This window comes from Felis catus, chromosome A2 (assembly GCF_018350175.1).
Source record: "Felis catus isolate Fca126 chromosome A2, F.catus_Fca126_mat1.0, whole genome shotgun sequence".
Taxonomy (NCBI): Eukaryota; Metazoa; Chordata; class Mammalia; order Carnivora; family Felidae; genus Felis; species Felis catus.
Window position 1 is genome coordinate 123,957,211 of NC_058369.1, and position 21,019 is coordinate 123,978,229.

General features: G+C 42.0%; 1 protein-coding gene and 1 long non-coding RNA gene across 7 annotated transcripts; one reads left to right on the forward strand and one right to left on the reverse strand.

Moving 5' to 3' along the window:
- Positions 1-1,300: 1,300 nt before the first annotated feature.
- Positions 1,301-9,597, reverse strand: LOC123383937. The gene is made up of 3 exons (XR_006594374.1): positions 9,254-9,597; positions 8,449-8,655; positions 1,301-1,440 (listed from the first exon to the last, which is right to left on the reverse strand). It is a non-coding gene; the product is annotated as an uncharacterized LOC123383937 (long non-coding RNA).
- On the forward strand, positions 9,485-20,289 carry LOC111557411. Of its 6 annotated transcripts, XM_045052577.1 has the most exons (6): positions 9,635-10,106; positions 10,230-10,379; positions 15,612-15,656; positions 15,735-17,528; positions 19,153-19,250; positions 20,116-20,288. In XM_045052577.1, the coding sequence occupies exons 2-6, from the start codon at positions 10,238-10,240 to the stop codon at positions 20,128-20,130; spliced, it is 2,094 nt and encodes a 697-aa protein (XP_044908512.1). In that variant the 5' UTR covers positions 9,635-10,106; positions 10,230-10,237; the 3' UTR covers positions 20,131-20,288. The 6 variants fall into 6 exon arrangements, with proteins under 6 accessions (XP_044908510.1, XP_044908508.1, XP_044908512.1 ...); XM_045052575.1 differs by lacking the exon at positions 10,230-10,379 and having other exon boundaries at positions 9,485-9,707; positions 20,116-20,289; XM_045052579.1 differs by lacking the exon at positions 10,230-10,379.
- Positions 20,290-21,019: the final 730 nt, after the last annotated feature.

Sequence of the window (21,019 nt, forward strand, 5' to 3'; positions counted from 1 at the left end):
AGGGTTTATTGCATTTGTTTAAGACTCACTGCCAGATCTGAAAGTTTAATCATCTGCTGATCTGCATGGTTATATAACACAATTAGCAATAATAAACAATGCAAATGTTTTTCAGAAACTCTTCCATATATGTTCATATTCATTTCACATTTATTTATCTGCTATGTATTTTTTCTTCAGTTCTACTTCTTAGCATAAAGAGAAGACATTGGTTGGAAGTATCTTGGAAGTAAAAACTTCCTTCCTTCCTTTTTTCTTTCATTTTTTACAGTTTTTTTCTTTTAATTTTCATTTTGAAATAATTTTAGACTCCCATAGAAGTTGCAGACATAGTACATAGAATTCCCTTGTGCCTTTCACACAGGCTTTCCCCAGTGATACCATCTTACAACTATATCTTATAGCCCAATTAAAGTAAGTTGACATTGATATAACGCAGAAACTCTACACATCTTACTTGGATCTCATCAGTTTTCACGTGCACTTTCTTTTGTTGTTGTTATACAGTTCTAAGAAATTTTGTCAGGTGATAGGATCCAGAACCAGGATCCATCATCATCCCAAAGAAGTTCCCTTATATGACTACTTTATAGTCACATTCTCACCCAAAACCAACCCCTGGAAACCACTGATATATTCCGTGTAATGTCCTTATTTAGGCTTCATCTAATTTCTGTGTATCAGTGCTTCATTTTTTTTTTTTTTTTTTTTTTTTTTTTCTGATTTGTATTCCATGATATAGATATACCAGTTTCACCGTATACCCGTTACACACTGAAGGGCATTTGGGTTTTGTTTTTGTTTTTTTTTTCTTGAATGTTGCTTTCGAAAAACCATGAAAAGGACATAGCATCAAGAATTAACATTCATTGGGTACGTAATAGTGCCAGGTTGAATAGTTTTATTGAACTCAATCTGCAGCCTTACTTTTTCTCCCCTCCCTGGAGGCTGTGTGGTAGGACTGAAAGTTCCAACTTTCTAAATACCAATTTGGTCTTCTAGTGACTAGCCTTTATCTGTACTATCTAGAGGCTCTATCCTGAGCCACTTCATTAGCATACACTTTTTGTGTGGTTCAAAGGGGCTTGTTATGAATAACAAAAACACTCTTCGCTAAGGAAATAACTAGAGTGTTTAGGAGCTCTGTGCCAGAAACCAGAGACAAAGACAACATGTATGTTTTTCTTTAAGTACTTTTTTTTTTAATGTTTTATTTATTTTTGAGACAGAGAGAGACAGAGCATGAACAGGGGAGGGTCAGAGAGAGAGGGAGACACAGAATCCGAAACAGGCTCCAGGCTCTGAGCTGTCAGCACAGAGCCTGACGCGGGGCTCAAACCCACGTACTGTGAGATCATGACCTGAGCCAAAGTCGGACGCTCAACCGACTGAGCCACCCAGGCGCCCCTGTATGTTTTTCTTATACCACAGGCCATGGATCTGTAACAAAAAAGATTATAAGAATTAAAAGATACTAACATATTACTAGAGTCCATTCAATACTTAATAATTAGTCCAGTCCATTATCCTTTCATATGAAAATGTCTCCCAGGGCGAGGCTTCTCAGGTTTATAGGCACACATTCTAGATCTTAACTGTTGTAAAACCAGAAATGGCTTCATCCTTTCAGGCAACTAGTACGTGTAATGGAGCTAAGAGACAAGGTTATCTTTTATTCTGATCTACTTTCCAGGTATTAATGTAATATTGGATTTCCCTCACTTATACAACTCATTTACTCATTTATCCTCAGCTACTGTTCCTCCTTCTCTCCATTTATACCCAAACTTTTCCACCTTCTGAAAGTTAGATTGGGTCACTGTGCCAGTCTGTACTGCAGGCAGCAGTTCTAGTTTGGTAGGCACCTCCCCATCAGTCCATCCCCATTCATACCATAGGGTATGAAGCCACTTGGAGCCCTCCAGCCAACCTAGTAGTTTACTAGCTTTTGTAAGCATCCTTAGCCTGTATGATTAACTAATTAAACCTTTCTTTCTATATCTATAGATCATGCATTCTTTCCTAAAAAAAAGAACAGAGACCTTGTACACATCACCAGACCCTGTTGTACCACTCCTGGGCAACAAGGAACCAGACTCCCTTGCACAACCTCTGAGCACCACAATAACATCTGTAGCTGGTACCACGAGTCTGCACATAATCAAGAATTGTTACAGGCCACTGCACTCTCTTAACTGATTAACCGCTTTAAAAAATCTCTGGGCCGGGCAGAAACCTCAGAGTTGGCATTTGGACAGGTCTGCCTTCTCTCCAGGTGGCCGTTCTCTCCTGAATAAAGCTCATATTTCTTTCCAATCAAAACTAGTCTCTTGTGTATTGGCTTTTGAGTGAAGGGCAGTTGAAATTGGGTTTCAGTAACAGGTAGGGTTACATAGGTACAGAACTGGTAGACTATTTTTACCACCAGGGAATATAGCTGCATTCACTATTAACCTTAATTTTGCCAGACAGAATGAAAGCACAATCCTCCCCTATCAGGCCCTTAAGGAATTCTAACATAATACTTAAAAAAAATTTTTTTAATGTTTTATTTTTGAGAGACAGAATGTGAGCAGGGGAGGGGCAGAGAGAGAGGGAGACACAGAATCTGAAGCAGGCTCCAGGCTCTGAGCTGTCAGCACAGAGTCCAACTTGGGGTTCAAACTTGTAAACCGTGATATCATGACCTAAGCTAAAGTTGGACACCTAACCGACTAAGCCACCCAGGCACCCCAATAATGAAAAAAATATAGTTCTAGTCTTTTGCCTTGGGAAGAATTGCACAGTCCTACTAGCATCCTCCCTCAGATGCTCATAGCCAGATCTACCAGAAAGACAAAGGAATCTATCTAGGAGGGATACTCCCCTTCATTTTGAATGTAAGCACACACTCATGCCTATCTTCCTTCACACCCCCTGATTTAAACAACCAATTTTCAATTGTGAATTCCAATTCTCTATTCATTATTTGTATGTTTAGTAAGTAAGTAAGCTCTACACCCAATGTGGGGCTTGAACTCATGACCTCGAGATCAAGGGTCGCATGCTCTACCAACTGAGCCAGGTAGGTGCCCCTCTCTTTGCCCATTTTAGAGATTATGGACTGTAAAGCATTTTCTTTGGTCTGAAGAAATATGATTCAAAAAAAATATATGATTCAGTGGTCCAAATTTGGTGTAATATCCTCTGTTAAGATTCTATTAAAGTACTCTGATACATTTGCTTTGAACACTGGTTAAGCAAAGTCCAGCCCCAAAACAGTGTCCATTCTTATCAAGACCCATCGGTAGCCCCAGGGGGGCTGGGCGTGTCTGACTTGTCAGCCATGCTCAAGGCCTTGCCATTGGGAATCTGCCACATAGCTATCCGCAGTCTCTGACTCTTGATTGGCAAACAGAACAGTCCTTATTGACATTTTGTACCTCAGAGGGCATGAAGGAATAGGTCTACATTCAGCCCATCTCTGCATTGCTGCAGTCCCCTCAACACCCACTCATTGACCCAGGTGGCCACCACAAGCAAACACACAAGGATATCCACTTGTCAATTTCAATTACTTTCAGAACTTGGAACCCTCTGGTTTCAATGATTTACATTTTTTGCCCTCCTCCGGTGTGCACTACTTTCTTGGTGAGCAGAGGTTTTAGAAATACTTTCTAGGGGCGTGTGGGTGGCTCAGTTGGTTAGGCATCCTACTTAGGCTCAGGTCGTGATCTGTGAATTCGAGCCCTGCGTTGGGCTCTTTGCTGACAGCTCAGAGCCTGGAGCCTGCTTCATATTCTGTGTCTCCCTTTCTCTCTGCCTCTCCCCTGCTTGCACTCTTTCTTGCTCTCAAAAATAAACATTAAAAAAAAAAAAAAGAAGTACTTTATGTTGTTCCAGAATAATTATTCTATTTGGGGATGGCTTTGAGCCTATGGACTAAGCTGAGACCAACTAATATTTGAGCTTGGTCCAGCATCAAGGTCCAATCCAGTATTCTCTTTTATTTTCATTTTAGCTATTACAGCTGACAACAACCAAGATATTGTATATTTCGCATTTTTCTTATTAGTCTTCATTTCCTTATGCATCAAGTGAGCCAACTCCCTGGAAATTGAGTCCATCCCTAAATCCCACTGGTACCTTTCAGTTTAGCAGGACAGCTCTGTTCTGTACCACAGGTGACCATATGGTCAGTCAGGAATCAAAGATAGCTCATCACTGGCATTTTGTGCATTCTCTTCCCAAACTGTAGGTTTATCTAAGTGAAGGAAGTTCTAGTGAATCTCACCTTTTTTTAACACCAAACGTATATTTTTATTTTTTTTAAGTTCATTTATTTATTTTGAGAAAGAGAGAGCGTGAGTGGAGGAGGGTGGAGAGAAAAGGAGAGAAAGTGAATCCCAAGCAGACCCCGTGCTGCCAGTGTGGAGCCTGATGCGGGGCTCAAACCCACAAACTGTGAGATCATGACCTGAGCCACCCAGACACGCCCCCCAAATATATATATTTGAAACAACAACCAATTCTCTACACCAACTAGTTTCAATTGAATTGGACAATTCAATTCTGACAACACCCAGAGTTAGTGCAGTACCCGTAAGACTGCCCATAAGACTGCCCTGACTCAGATGCCAGTTTTGAATGGGGTGGCCAGGCCACAAAACTTCTGCCCACCCAGCTACCAATTTGGTAGTTCCTACCACCACCTCCTCAGGTTTGCAAATTCACTAGAACTCACAGATCTCAGTAAAGCACTTTACTCATATTTACCAGTTTATTATAAAGGACACAGCCAAATGGAAGACAGAGCTAAGAAAAGGTATGGGGTTTGGGGATGGCACAGAGTGTCCATGCCCTCTCTTGATGCATCACCTTCCTGCCATATCAGTATATATACAAATAGTCAATTTTTCTTCATATCATTTCTCTTGCCTACTATGAACAGAGTCGAATTTAATGGAAAAAGGATACACCAATCCCAAAGCTCTCTCAATCTCCTGGTTCAAGTTTGTTTTTTGTTTTTGTTTTCCCACTCAATCTTCAGCAACCTTCCCCCTCCCCCTCCCAGGAGGTGGAAAGGGAAACTTAAAGCTCTAATCTTGTTTGGTCTTTTTGGTGACCAGCTTTCACCCTATAGTTATGTAGGGACCTTACTCTTCTCTAGAGAGAGGTATAGGTTTGTGTTGCTTCTTACACATTAGTTTGCTGGAATTCAAAGAAAAATAGGAGGTTTGGCTTAATTTGTTAAAAACCTACATCTGGTGAGGGTAGAGCTAGTAAAAACATTTTGAATTAAGAAATTTTATGTTTCATAATACTGTACAAGAATAATCATATTCCCTTTTGTTGGACCAATCATACCAGAAAGCATGAATTATGCTGACTTATTGGATGGCTATAAAAGTTGTTTCTTTTTCATATTACTGTACTGAAAACAACATACAACACACTATCCTATTTTTATATTAATTGCTTCTGCATTAGTTTGCTAGGGCTGCCATAATGAATACTACAGATTGAGCAGTTTAAATAACAGTAATTTATTTTCTCATAGTTCTGGTGTCTACATGTCCAAGATCAAAGTTTTGGTAGGTTTGGTTTCTTTTGTGGCCTCTCCATGACCTGCAGATGGCTGCCTTCTCACCATGTCCTCACACTTTCTTTCTGCCTCACATCTCTGGGTCTTTACTAGATCACCAGCTATACTGAATTAAGGCCCACCCAAATGATCTCATTTTACCTTAATTACCTCATTAAACGTCCTATCTCTATTGTTAAATTCTGATCTCCTGGGGGTTTGACTTCAACATATGAATTTTAAGGGGTGCTTGGATGTCTCAGTTGATTAAGCATCTGACTCTTGATCTCAGCTCAGGTTAAGATCTACAGTTCGTGAGACTGCACCCTGCCTCGGGCTCTGCCCTGACAGCAGAGCCTTCTTGGGATTCTCCCCCTCCCTCTCTCTCTGCCCCTTCCCTGCTGGCCTCTATTTCTCACTGTCTCAAAATAAATAAACTTAAAAAAAAAAAAACATGAATTTTAAGAGGACATGAGTCAACTTAATATCTTTTTTGCATTTTTTTATGTTTTAAAATTGATCTTTAACATATTTTAGTTCTTAGGGCACCTGGCTGGCTCAGTTGGAAGAGTATGTGACTCTGGATCTTGGTGTCGTAAGTTTGAGTCCAATGTTGGATGTAAGGATTACTTTAAAAAAATAAATGGGGGCGCCTGGGTGGCGCAGTCGGTTAAGCGTCCGACTTCAGCCAGGTCACGATCTCGCGGTCCGGGAGTTCGAGCCCCGCGTCGGGCTCTGGGCTGATGGCTCAGAGCTTGGAGCCTGTTTCCGATTCTGTGTCTCCCTCTCTCTCTGCCCCTCCCCCGTTCATGCTCTGTCTCTCTCTGTCCCAAAAATAAATAAATGTTGAAAAAAAAAATTTAAACAAACAAAAAAATAAATAAATAAATAAGTAAATAAATAAATAAATAAATAGGGGCACCTGGGTGGCTCAGTTGGTTAAGCATCTGACTCTTCATTTCAGCTCAGGTGATGATCTCACAGTTCGTGAGATTGAACTCTGCATTGACAGCATGGGGTCTACTTGGGATTCTCTCTCTCACTCTCTCTCTGCTCCTTCCCTGCTTGCTCTCTTTCTCTCTCTCAAAATAAACAAACTTTGAAATAAATAAATTAAAAACAACCAAAATATTTTATTAAAAATTTTTTAATGTTTATTCATTTTTGAGAGAGAGAGAAGGAGAGGGAGCAGGGGAGGGGCAGAGATAGAGGGAGACACAAAATCCCAAGCAGGCTCCAGGCTCTGAGCTGTCAGCACAGAGCCCAACATGGAGCTCAAACTCACAAACTGCAAGATCATAAGCTCAGCCAAAGGTGGACACTTAACTGACTGAGCCACCTAGCACCCCAGAAATAATACAAATATTTTAGTTCTATATCCTTGTTATTTAGAATTTGTATTTGCTTTTTATTAAAATTTACAGGCATAAGTTTTGTTTTTTGTTTTTTGTTTTTTTTCAAAATGCTCAAAGTAGTTAGATTGAATCCAGACAGCTCTCTGGCTACTAAGAAAGCAAACTGATAACTCTGTTGTTCAATGTATATACAAATAGTCCGTTTTTCCTCATCCATTTCTTTTGTTTATAATGAAAACAGCAGAATCTAGGGGGAAAACTGAAAAAATAAAATTAAATAGGGAAAGAAGAAGTGTAAGAGAGATTAAACTGCACTGAACACCTAATACATTATTTCAAAGTATGATCTGGACTTTGAGTTCCTACTGAGAGAAGGTGGAAAGGCCTCCTATTCAGACAGTATACGGTTTCTCAAGGACTGGGTACCCTGTCCCCATACCTAATGATTGTTAAACATTATGGTTCCCCAACTATTTGGCAACATAAAGTAGTTATACCTCAGATATACTGCTGGAAAACAATTTCAAACCTACAACAACTCCACCTAATATGTTAGATAACATATTGCCTATGCATACACACCTAAAAAAGCTTCTCAACTGCTATGCCACGTGTGGAGGTTAACGGTATGCTAGGATGTTGCTTTCTCCCAAGGATGTAAACAAGAATCATCATTAGCACATGTCCTAACAATAACAAAATCTTCTACTGAGATGTAAAGGTCTGGTAGATACAGTGGAGATTGAGATTTAGGATTGAGCAGTCTGCTAGTTGTATTTGATGCCCTGAGGATGTGTGAAAATGCAGAGAGAAGGTGGAATAAGAGAGAGGAAACATAAGGACCGTAACATAGAGAATGTGAACACTGAAGACAGAAATTTTAGAAGAGAAGTCAGTAAAACACTTTAAGAAGGGCAAGCAGGAAAAAAGAAAAAAAAAAAAAAAAGGACGGGCAAGCAGAGAGGAAGGAGAATGAGGTGGGCTGGCACCTGAGAGGCAAGGTTTAGTGACATGAGGACTGAAGTTTCCATGCCATTAGCAGCAAGGGGTTCATTAGTGTTCTTGGTGAGGGTGGATGAGTGAACACGGTGGTAACAAAATCAAGATTTGCAGTGAGTGAAGGAGCAGGAGGTGGAGAAGCCTGAGTGTTTATGACCTTTTATAAAGAAATTTAGCTGTGAAGGGAAGAAGGGATGATGATGATTGGACTTCATATAAGTGAAGGGAAGTGGGAAATTACTTATTCTTCCATTAACTAAAGCAATATATAGCAGTTATTTACCTAATTAGTACCTATTCTCCCCTCGTTCTTGGTGACAGCATCCCACCTTATTATAACTGACAACATGCCCTGCTAAAAGATAAGAGCGCCTCAAAATCCTTTCAGCTGTGGGTAACTAGTGAGCTAGATAATGATCTGGAACTGTAGGAGTTTTCTACTACTCCTTCAGAAAAAGATCAATGACAGAGCAGAAGTTGCTGTGTGCACCATCTGCTCTGCTCTTTATCCTCTCCCGTTACTTTCCCTACCTTTGTACTTGGAGCAGGAATCTTGGATCATGATGCAGGTTGAAGAAGGAAACCAGTGCTAAATTCCTAGCACTTAGTTGGAGTAGAAAGAGAAGACATTGGGTACTTTGTGATGCCAAGACACCACCAAACCAGCACTCAGGCAGTCTACCTCCAGAGTTCTTCATGTGAGAGAAAATCTTTCTTCTGTTTCACCCACGGCAAATTCTGTGAAACACAATTTCTACCAAGTAATGCAGTCATCCCAAATTTTCAATGCTCCCAGCAAGTCTTATTCCTGCCCTCTTTTGAAAAAAATCACGGTCGTCAGATGCTAAAGCACCAAAATTCCTGCCTTCAGGACTTCATTTCCCACCTATCTCAGTAACTTTCTTCTGTCCGAGGCAAAGCATTGTAACCAGGCTTAGCTAACCTCACCTTGTGCTTCCTCAGAACATCCTCCTAACATCCCTTCTCTCTCCACTATAGGTAACATCTCCCTGTCTCTCCATTCTGGCCTTACAGATACCTAAATCTCTCGCTTTAAAAACAAAACAAAAAACTCACAATAATCCTTGCAACCCCACGACTCCCATTAACTACGATCCTAGGCCTTTCCTTTCTTTCCCATGCAAAAAAAGCGGAGTCCGTGTGTGCCAGCTTCTCTCTCCAACTGCCCATGTACCAGCCCACAGACGACTTCCCCAGGCCCTCTGTTCCTCACTCTCCCAACCCAGGGCGCCCTAAATCCCAGAGCCTCTGCACCCCTGCTTTTACTCTCCGCAGCGGTAGGGGCTGGAGCGCCCCTCCCTTATGAATCGCCTACTTTCAGGTCCACACGGTCCAGGCTAGCCTCCTCCTTCCTCTCTCCTTCTCCGTCAGCTCCTCTTCCTTCGTGTCAGCGGTGTTAGGCCCAAAAAGGAAGGAGACCAGGGGCTCAGAGCAGGGGAGACAAGCTGTCTTCACCGAACACATTCAAATGGAAGGGACAGTCCGGGAGAGCGAGTGGGACAGGGAACCGACCCGTCCTCTGGAAGCGCCAACACCAGGGCGTCCAGGCGCCGGAGCGAGCATGGTGCCGAAAACTGCTCCAAGGCTTCTCCAGGTGTCCCTTGGGAGGAGCAGTCAGGCTCCGATCCTCGCCCAGGGCGCATGCGTGAGCCGTCTCTGGGAGGCCCGCGCAGTGCGCGGAGCCTATAAAAGTGGGAGCCAAGGCCCGGGTGTCAGGGACGTTCCGGGTTGTGGAGGTTGGCTTAGAGCAGGTGGGCGTACCGAACACGGTGAGTGGTGGGGTTGGGTGCCGAGGGAGTGGAGGCGACTGACTTGCAGGACAGGGAGTGGGGTGTGAGTCGTGGGTAAAGAGAGGCTGGCTCCCCCGGGATGGGCCCCTCTGGACCGGGGAAGGGGCGCGGTGGGCACGCCCGAGAGGCTGAGGACGAGGGCGCTGCAGGCCAGGCCTAAGTGATGGCCCTGGAGTGGAGCTCCTGGGCACAGCCCGTCACGTTTGAGGCGCTGCGGCAAGTTCTCTCCTGGCCTCAGTCTTCACTCCGTGCTGCTGCTGCTGCGTGGGGGAGCCGAGACTTGTTTGTGCGAGATGCGGCCCGGGCTTGTGGGCAACACTGCCCGGGTCCCCAACGCCGCGCAGCCCTGTGTCCGCGATCCCAGGCCAGCCAGAAGAGGTGAGGACCCTTCCACCCAGACTTGGAATTCTGAAAGGGAAACAGGAGAACTTCTCCGTTAACTGTAGTGTATGGCACTTGAGTGCGACTGCCCTTTCCTAAATATGAACACCTGTCTTTCAGCCTAGGACATGAACGCCTCTTCAGAAAACGCACATTTCGAGGGCAGTAACGCCAGACCCTTTTTTTATGTGCACGCCATGGGCCAGCAGCCTTACCTGAGTCCGTGGTGCCAGAGTCCCACCTATAATCCATTCTCTGTTCCTGGGGCAGGTAAGAAGTCCAAGAAGTTCAGTGCGGTTAGAGACCCTACCCCCTAAAGCAACGCCTGAGGTTTTCTAATACTTGAATCCATGGTCTCCCTTTCCTCACTCTGTCCTGACACAGAAGAGATTATGGCAGCACATAGGGGCAGTGTTTGAAGTTCACCATTTTCATAGGTAACATTTGACTTCTAGCTATATGCCGGTTATTCTGCTAAATACTGGACGTAGGTTCTCTCATTTGACCTCAACAACCTGATGGACTAGGTATTATTGCTGTCTTTGTTTCACAAATGGGGGAACTGAGGCTCGGAGTCTGGGACTTGCCCAGAGTTACACAGGAGTCAAACCAAAATTTTATGAGACGAGTCTGGTAGAAGAAGTACCTTAGAGCTCTTAGTCCCTATAATTTTTTCAACAAGGCCTAAAAATTCTAAAAGCTTTTATGTGAGGTCAAAAAAGTACTCTGGGAGAAGAATGAGGAGGCTTAGCAGTTTGGAAGGTAGACATCTGGGATTTCATGCATTATAGGGTGGGAGGGATCTTTAGGCAGCACAAGAGGATCCATGGGGTGATTCTTCCTTCTCACCTCCAGTAGCAGAGAATGTTGAATCTACTCTTCTGTATGCTATACTATACATAAAACATGTTCTGTACTTTATGCAACTTGTTTTCCAGGTAGAAAATTTGGTGTGACAAGGAGTGCTTTTGAGTTTGTCATTGCTTCCAGCTGGTAATAGAATCTTTTTTGTTCTGCCTGTTAATGACTCCATCCTCCCTAACCCTTGGCAACCACTAGTCATTTTACTGTCTCCATAACTCTGCTTAGTTCTGAAGTAATTTCAGTGAAGAATTGATCTTTCATATAATGCCACTCTTTATTCCTGATCACTTTCCTTGTTCTGAAGTTTGCTCTGTCTGAAAGAAATAAAGCTTGTCCATTTCTTTCAATTAGTATTAGCATAGTACATCTTTCTCCATGCGTTTACTTTTCATCCCTGTCTTCTTATTTAATGTGAATTTTTTTGTAGACCACAGTTTATGCCTTTGAGTATGTCTTGTAATCTTTTCTTGATTGGTAGGTATTCTGTTGTAGTGCTCTTAAATAATTTAGGCCTTTAGTGATGTGTTAAGTTGTGGAGATGGGACAGAGATCATAGTTTTACAGTTATAGAAGGACTGTGATTTTAGGTTTGTGCCTTTGGACAATGAATTACACATATACTTCACCTTCCTCCTCCCATTGGGTAAGGAAGGGTGGCTAGGGTGGGTTTGAGATAAGTATTTGCCTAACCCCCTGGTCATTTAGGCCCTGGTTAACTAGCTTGTTCTGAGATCTGGCTTGCTAAGAGTAGAGTTTTCCTGGCATATGTCACAATGCCTCTTCTTTCCCACTCTCCCTGGGGGAAGCACAGAGAATTTTTCTCCTAGATTTACCATGAGAAACTGGTTGAGCTACTGTAGATAAAACTCAAAAAAGCAAAGGGTCCCCTTGAAGTTTTTAACTCTCAGACGTATTGACACTGAGCCTGAAATTGACAATAACAGTTCAGGTTTCCCTACCCTATCACTAGTTTCTGTAGAGTTTTTAGCTATTGGATTTGTGTTCCTGTAAATTGTGGTTATCTCCATTCACATCTCTCTCCAGCACTGGGGACAGTACTTTGTCCTATAACCTACTGCTGTGAAGGATCTGAGAAGAGTTCTTGGTTTTTCAGTTCAGCTTTTTATTTTGTTCAGAGTAAGTGATTTCCAACCTTCTTACACATCCAGAATCAGGTGTCTTCCACCTTTTTTTAATTTAAATTTTAATTAAGATACAGTGCAGTATTGGTTTCAGGAGTAGAACCAAGTGATTTCATCACTTACATGATGCTTATGTAAGTGCTTATCCACTGCTTATCCCAACAAGTGCTCATTAAAAAATTTTTTTTTTTACTTTTATTTATTTTTGAGAAACAGTGAGACAAAGTGTGAGTGGGGGAGGGGCAGAGAGAGAAGGAGACACAGAATCTGAAGCAGGCTCCAGGCTCTGAGCAAGCGGTCAGCACAGAGCCTGATGCAGGGCTTGAACCCATGAACTGTGAGATCATGACCTGAGCCAAAGTCAGACGCACAACCGACTGAGCCACCCAGGCGCCCCTAACAGGTGCTCATTAATACCCATCACTCATCTAGCCCATCCCCAACCCACCTCCCTCCATCAAACCTCAGTGTGTGTTCTACCATTAAGAGTCTTTTGTGTTTTTTTCCCTCTCTCCTCTTTTTTTCATCCCTTCCCATATGTTCATCTGTTTTGTTTCTTAAATTCCACATATGAGTGAAATCATATGGTATCTGTCTCTTTCTGATTGACTTATTTTGCTTAGTATAATACGTTCTAGCTCCATTTATGTTGTTGCAAATGGCAACCTTTCATTCTTTTTGATGGCTCAGTACTATTTCATTGTATGTATATACCACATCTTCTTTATCCATTCATCAGTCGATGAACATTTGGGCTCGATGCATAGTTTGGCTATTGTTGATAATGCTGCTGTAAACATTGGGGTACATGTACCCCTTTGAATCTGTATTTTTGTATCCTTTGGGTAAATACCTAGTAGTGCAATTGCTATATCGTAGGGTAGGTCTATTTTTAGTTTCTTGAGGAACCTCCGTACTGTTCTACAGAGCAGCTGCACCAGTTTGCATTCCCACCAACAGTGCAAGAGGGTTTCCATTTCTCCACATCCTCACCAGCGCCTGTTTTTCATGTGTTGTAAATTTTAGCCACCCTGACAGGTGTGAGGTGGTATCTCATTGTGGTTTTGATTTGTATTTCCCTGATGATGAGTGATGTTGAGCATCTTTTCATGTGTCTGTTCACTACCTGGATGTCTTCTTTGGAAAAGTGTCTGTTCATGTGTTCTGCCTGTTTCTTCACTGGATTGTATTTTGGGTTTTGGGTTTGATAAGTTCTTCATAGATTTGGGATACTAATAACCTTTGTCAGATATGTCATTTGCAAATATCTTCTCCCATTTCATAGGTTGGCTTTTAGTTTTGTTGATTATTTCCTTCACTGTGCAGAAGCTTTTTATCTTGATGAAATCCCAGTAGTTCGTTTTTAGTTTCCTTTGCCTCTGGTGATGTGTCTAGTAAGAAGTAGTTATGGCTGAGGTCAAAGATTTTGCTGCCTTTCTTCTCCTCTAGGATTTTAATGGTTTCTTGTCTCACATTTAGGTCTTCCATCCATTTTGAATCTATTTTTGTGTATAGTGTAAGAAAGTAGTACAGTTTCACTGTTCTGGATGTTGCTGTCCAGTTTTCCCAACACCATTTGTTGAAGAGACTATCTTTTTTCCATTGGATATTCTTTCCTGCTTTTTTGAAGACTAGTTAACCATATAAGTTGTGGTGTCTACCACCTTTTAATGTTAATTACATATGCAGTACACAGTGCTGTACAATTGAAATAGAGGGCTAAATTGACATATTAAGTGAGATATACAGCATTTGTTTTTCTCTGTCCGACTAATTTCTCTTAGAAAATGCCCTCAAGGTCCGTCTATTACAGAATGGTGGGCTTTCTTTTTCTTCTTTCCCTTCCTTCCCTTCCCCTCCCCTCCTTTTCCTCGCTATCTTTCTTTCCTTCCTTCCAAGATTTTGGTGGCAGTTGGAAAGGCACGTGGAAGGAGAATGTCCCAGAAAAGGGAACCCACATATGGCTAGAGCCTATAGACTTAGTGGGAGACTGAGATGATACAGTGACAAACCAGATAATGAGGGCCTTTATGGCATCCTAAGGGATGGGGTCATTTTTCCTCATCTCCTGACTGGCAGTGATAAGCCCTTCAAATACTGTCTCTGGAATGAGGAGGGATCACAGTTGACTCATGAAAATAATTCTGGTATGGGCGCCTGGGTGGCTCAGTTGGTTAAGCATCTGACTCTTGATTTCAGCTCAGGTCATGATCGTGAGATTGAGCCCCACATTGGGCTCATGCTGACAGTGCAGAGCCTGCTTGGGATTCTCTCTCTCTCCTCTCTCTCTGCCCCTCTCTCTGTTCTCTTTCTTTCTCAATAAATAAACAAACTTAATTATAAAAAAATAATTCTGGTAGTAGTGTGGATCACAAATCTATGATGATTTATCAAAGAGATGGGTCAAGGAAGTTACTAGTAGTTACCGAGGTAAAAATTTGGGAGATCACTTAGATTTTACTGGTTACTGGGAGACAAAAACCCAATTCTAACATCTATGTTTTTGCAAAGGGTGACTCCTGTGGTGGATTCTGGTGGCAAGGACGTCCTATTAAGGTATTTTGTTCCACCATATGCTATAGTACAATATGTATGGTGGCAAGTTATCTGTCTCTTTAGGTATATGAACTTCATCCTGTTGACTTCAAACCTCTGTAGACAATCTTGAACTCCAAGCTGAGACTTGTCTGCTTTTTTTCAATAAGAGAAGAACCCTTATATGAAGGTTGTATGTATAAACATACATTATAAAAATGTATAAATACATTAGGCCAGGTCCAAGAGGCATTTTGATGCAGTACAACAGTGAAATTGAGTTCATAAGATCAATCTCACCATATTGAATAAATTGCCTTGTGAATGCTGATCTGAATAGAACTATTGCTTTTATATATTTAGAAGTGTTTTTTTTAGAGGTTATATCTTAACTTCATTTGTCAATTGTATATACCTTTCCCAAAATGAATTTATACAAGAGAAATGTGTCTGGCATTATTGGCACCATTGCACTGCTTACTTCTGTAGAATGGAAAATGGGGAAAGATGTGTCTGTGAGGGAATAGTGCTGAATAAATAGGTTTAGAAATGCGCATACATACAAAGGACTTTTGTTCTTTACCCTGTAAGACCTGAAGTGAATTATTCTTTCTTCAGCAGTGACTATGCTGAATTATGCTTACTGGGTGCTTGGTCTCTTTGAAGAAGAGCTGCTCTAAGTAGGGGTGATTTATGATACACTATCTGATGGCCTGGCAACCAACCAGTCAGATCAGATGCTCGCCATTGTAGCGAAGGAGGGTGCTGGAGGCCTCACTGTTCGGGTCATTGCCCTTTCACTTGTAAAATCCTGAGGATATCCAGGGAGAAAGTGGGGCCATTAGCTGACATGGAAGAAGCCATATTTTAATCACTGGTGTGGCCACATGGCTACGTACTGGCTGAATGTTGGGACCGGCTGCAGGAGACAGAGTCACTGACTACTGTATTCTTTTTCCAGGTTTCAGAAATGGAAGTCTGTATTTTCCATATTCAGTGGTACTCAGTGAGTATCCTGGCTTCCTTGTTCCTCAGTCACCATTGCCCATTACACTTAACCGACGACCTATGTTTTATAACACAGCACAGTTCCAGCACTCTAGTGGCTATGGAAAGAAAATGAAAACGAGAGAGACTCAGACTGAACCTCAGCAGGCTGAGAACATGACTCAGAAACAAGGCACCCACTCAGAAGGTGATATGGTGACCAGTATCCCTACTTCTAATATTGACATAGAAATGGATGACTTTCCTGAAGAAACAGATGGTGTTTTGTCTTCTGTTGCCCAGAAGAGGGAGCTACATGGTAAGAGCCCTTCTAATAACCGCCTGCATAGGACATCACCTCATGGAAGCTATGCATGTGAGAAAGAGAAAATGAGGCTAGAACAGAGCAAAGGATCCCCTGTAACACAGTTCTGGAAGACTTTGAAGGAAACTATGCGTTTGTATGACCTAGCTTTTGGTAAAGCCATGCCAGAGAAGATGGTGCAGCACAATAGGATTTCACAGAGTTCTTGGGAAAGCAGAACTTTCCCTCATGAGGGTACAGAGGGCATTACATGTAAAGATGAAGAAAGCACTGTCTGGTTGGAGCAGTGTCATGATGTAAGACATGATGATGTGGTAAAGTTGGGCTCCACCATGAATATGAACTTGGGTAAAGAAAAAAACTATGCAACTGCTCCCCAATCTCCAGATGAAGCAAAAGACAGAGATAGAATCCAGAATACCCTGAACTCAAATCTGTGCCCATCTTCTGGAGATGGCTACAAGCTCCAGCAGGAAAGGTCACTCTGTTCCAGCAATAAAGCCATTGAGGACCTGAGCCTACAGTCCAAATCCCAGAGTCCCCTTAGCATTGGGGAAAGCATGCCCGGCAATGGTAGTGGGGGCCATGGCTTCCCCGTGAATGTGGATGAAGTTCACATGATACAGAGCAACAGCTCCGCTGAGAATTATGTTCCTCCCCCTATCTTGCTGGCCCAGTTCAACCAGGCTGATGGAGGCATTCAGTGTGATACGAGCCAGTGGCAAGATGAAGAGCACAATAAATCTCCCGAGTCTTCACCAGAAAGCAGAAAGGCAACACAAGAAAAGTCAGTCAGGTGTGGGAAATCGGATGAAGTGGTGGAGAGGGACAGCTACCCAAAGTATGTCCCTAGCCCTGCTAGGTTGGCCCAGATGTACAGCAAAGGGATGGATGAAGGGATTCAGTGTGATATGATCTGGTTGCAGGATGCAGAGTTGGAGAAATCCCCTGAGCAAATGCCTTACAAAGATGAAGAGTCATCACCAGACTGCAGAACTAAAGGATCACAGAGAAAGTCAATCAGGGATAGGAAATTGAACACAGATGAAGAAGAAGTAACCATGAATGATGAGATTGAGGAAGAGTATCATGAGAACTTCAAAAAGTGTGCCAAGATTAAAAAGACTGTGAAAGACAGGAAGCAGAAAACCCTGAACAACTCCTTGAGTGGTAACAGAGTGTATTTATTGAAGAAAAATGCTACCTTGAACACTGTACTTCCCGAGGATTTAGAAGACTGTGAATTGGAAGAGGAAGTTGAAGATGAAATGTATGTGGTGGAATGCCTCTTTGAAGAGGTTAGTCCACCAGACCCTGTGAATTCCTTGAAAGGAAGGATTTTTTGCAAGGCCAGCAGGATAATCAGGATGCCACCTGAGTGGTCTCTCTCTCCTCAACTTATCGTCTGGCCCACCAGAAATAAGGACAGGTTAAAGCATGTTGAATATGAGAGCATCCCTATGGTGTATGAAGTGACAGGACAGGATGGCAGGATCCAAAGGGAACGTATGATGGCCATGCAGAAGGGACTGGAGTCTAAGACAGCCTCTCACAAGTCATGGGAATGTAAGTGACTAATGGGCTGATCCTATTTGGTTGTCTGTGGTGGTTCCATACTGCATCCTGGAGGCAAAGGCAGCCGTACATCAATAGTATTTCTCCATTTTGAAAGTATGTTCTTAAACAATTATAGATGCCCATGTGTGCAGGATTGGCAGAGATCCCAAGTCTGAGGTCCTGCATTCCAGGAAATTGTAATGTAATTTGAAATAAAGAGCTGTAGCAGATGATGGAGAGCTGGTTGGTCTTAAAGGACAGTGGGGTTGAGAGAGCAAAGGAGAGATGGACATTGAGGTAGGTGGTTGCTGAGAATGGGCAGGCCATGTGGAGACAGTGAATTGTGATACAAATTTGGGGACTGTGGTTTGAAGTGGGAATGGAGACAGCAGCATGAGTTTATCAAAAGGGCAGCCAGGGCAGGTCAAGTGTGTTCCAGGGATTGAGCTTGAGACCAGCCAGCCAGAGGGGAGACCTGTGATGAGTTTAGAAGGTAGGTCTAAACAGAATGGGCTAAAGTAGTAGATATTTTCCTTTCTAGATGTTTTTCCTCTAGGCAATAAGGAGGTGCCAAAGCAAACTGAATAAAGGACAGGAAGAAGTATGCTCTAGGAATCGTCAGCTGGCAGTACAGTGTAGGAGGAATTTGAACTCTGCCTATATGGCTGAAACCCCTGTATAAAGTCAGTTTAAGTGAACATTGGATATAAAGTGAGGAGGGTCTTAACACCCATGGTAGTAAAAGATTTATATCTAAGATCTGGGGTTCCAACTTGAGTACTAGTGAAAGTGGTAACATCTGTGGAAAAGTAAACTTGGGAAGGGAAGTTATTTTGCTTTCCTGTGTGGTTGTTGGTGGGAGGACTGGACCAGCAGGTCATGCACACCTGGTTGAAGGTGGGATTTGGTCCACCGTATGTTTAGGGAGGGGGCTCATATGAGTGCGAGGACCAAAGTAGAGCCTGGGGGATGATTATATGTGGGGTGCAAAAATGAAATGAAGCAGGTAAGGGAGAATGGGATGCATAAGGGCCCCCAGAAAATTTAATTAAGTTCCAGTCTTAGCTCCTAAACCAGAACACTGGCCATCTTACCCTTAGTCTTCTTAAGGTCTCATTTGCCTCTCCTCAGTGTGTAGGAATTCAATTTTTCCATCCTATCACAGCCCTGTTAAGAAGACAACTTTTTTTTAAATGTTTATTTTTGAGAGAGAAAGAGAGAGAATATGAGTAGGGGAGAGGCAGAGAGAGAGGGAGACACAGAATCTGAAGCAGGCTCCAGGCTCTGAGCTGTCAGCACACAGCCCAACATGGCGCTCAAAATCATGAACTGCAAGATGTAACCTGAGCTGAAGTCGAATGCTTACCAACTGAGCCAGCCAGGTGTCCCTGAAGAAGAAAGCTTTAATTTACTTTTGGATATGCATTCAAGATGGTAATTTTCAAACTGAATTCTCTAAATTATGTTTACTATTGTTTTTGCCAAATGATTTATTTTTTCTGGCAAAGGATGTAGAATGATCTAGGATAGTATCTTGAACAATAGATTTTTCTTGAAAGATGTGCTTTTGATTTGTTTTTTCCATTGGCTTTTAAGCAATTTGGGTTATGGTATGAATCATTTTTTCCCTCAGGTAACTGTGAGAGAAGGAAAACCAAAGTACCTTACAAAGTTTCAAACAGATTTGATGCAGATGCTGTAAAGTTGAGGAAACAGCCAGCAGGCACAGAGGTTGGTACCTATATTGTGTCTGTTTTCATGTCTCATTGATAGGGTTTTGTTTGGGGTGTCATACTCAGTGTGTATTCTAACCTCTAAAAATAACACAGCTTGTGGGCAGTGAAAAATGGCAGCATTCTAACTGGGTAATAGACCTGTATCTATAGATCCTTACTTACACGTAGTTTGGAGCCAAACCTTTCAAATCTGTGGAATGTCTTTTTTTTTTTTTTTTGAATGATTAATTTTTATTTGAGAGAAAGCATGAGCAGAGGAGGGGCAGAGAGAGAGGGACAGAGAGAATCCTACATAGGCTTTGCACCATCATCACAGAGCCCGATGTGGGGCTTGATCTCAGGAACAATTGATCATGATCTGAGCCGAAATCAAGAGCCAGACACTTAACTGACCCAGGTGCCCCTGTGGAATGTCATTATTATGTCAGTTTTCCACATTTAATTCCCAGTACTGTTAATGGTATCTATTTGGATTATATGGGATTTTGTAAGTTATCTTGGTAGTTTCACTCAAAGTGTCCCAGTTTAGAGCTGGTAGAGTCAGGTACTGGAAGTTCAGGTTCTCCCTTAAGGGGCTAGGAGCATGACAGGCTTCTCTTTACACTGAGTCTTGCATTGAGTATCCCTGCCACACCTTCAACCCCCGACTCCTGGGGTGTCGGGGAGCAAGAGGTTATTGGCCCTTCTACTGGGCTGTTCCTGCCTTGCAGTGGTCATCAAGTAAAGACTGATAAAAGCAAAAATGTCATGACTTTATCCTTAAAATGGAGTGTTAAGACCTTAGCAATGACTCTCACTATATCTTGAGTCTGTTATACAACCAATTTAAGAAAATGTATTATGTCATTTTTATTTCATAGGAAAGAAATTTCTGAGTTCCAGCTACATAGAAGAGCTAAATATTACATCACCACGACAGTTTAGAACCTGATTATCCATTGATTTGAACTAATAAAGCTATTATAACTAGAAGCAAGAAAATGTGATATTGTAAAGTCTTTAGAATTAAAAGGTATAAAATAGCAAATAAATTGAATTGCTTATGTGTGTGATTCTCAACATTTTCTTCTCCTCCAAAAATGGCCATATTATCAGTAACACCAACAATAGAGTTGAGTTATTCATGAATATTCCTGCCATGTATATTACTGTCTTATAATCTCTAGGGACTTTTAAATATGGGGAAAAGTATGGTAGAGCTGAGGACAGAATAAATAGATAAAAGATTCCCCATAAATAGGAACTACCTGAGGATAGAGACCATACCTTATTCATTTTGTATAAATGGAGAATGGGCATATAGTAGGTCCACTGATGTGTATATCCAGGTGTGGTTTGAGTAGTGTGTTCTGTAGTTATGTCCAGTGTATTCCTTGAAACAAAGGACACTTTAGGGAAATGATTTTTTTTAATGCTTTTAAAATATAGGATCTATCTGGTCAACTTATAATCAATATTCTGTCAATAAATGGTGCAAGTTAAATATGAGTAGGTATCAAAAAAATATATATGTGGCTGAATATTCCCAACTTTTGAAAGAATAAGGCATGGTAGCATTTATGGTGTTGCAGATGTGGGATTTTACTGATGTGTGACCAAGAATGCCTCCAGATAGGCATATATGAGGATACATGGATGGTACCATCCAGTGTTGTCTCTAAGGTAAGCTCTATGAACATGTACTTCCTGTATTTGTAATTCCTTATACTAACCTAATACTTCTGTAGATATCATAGTGGAGGCAAGCAAAAGGTAGTTTTCCAA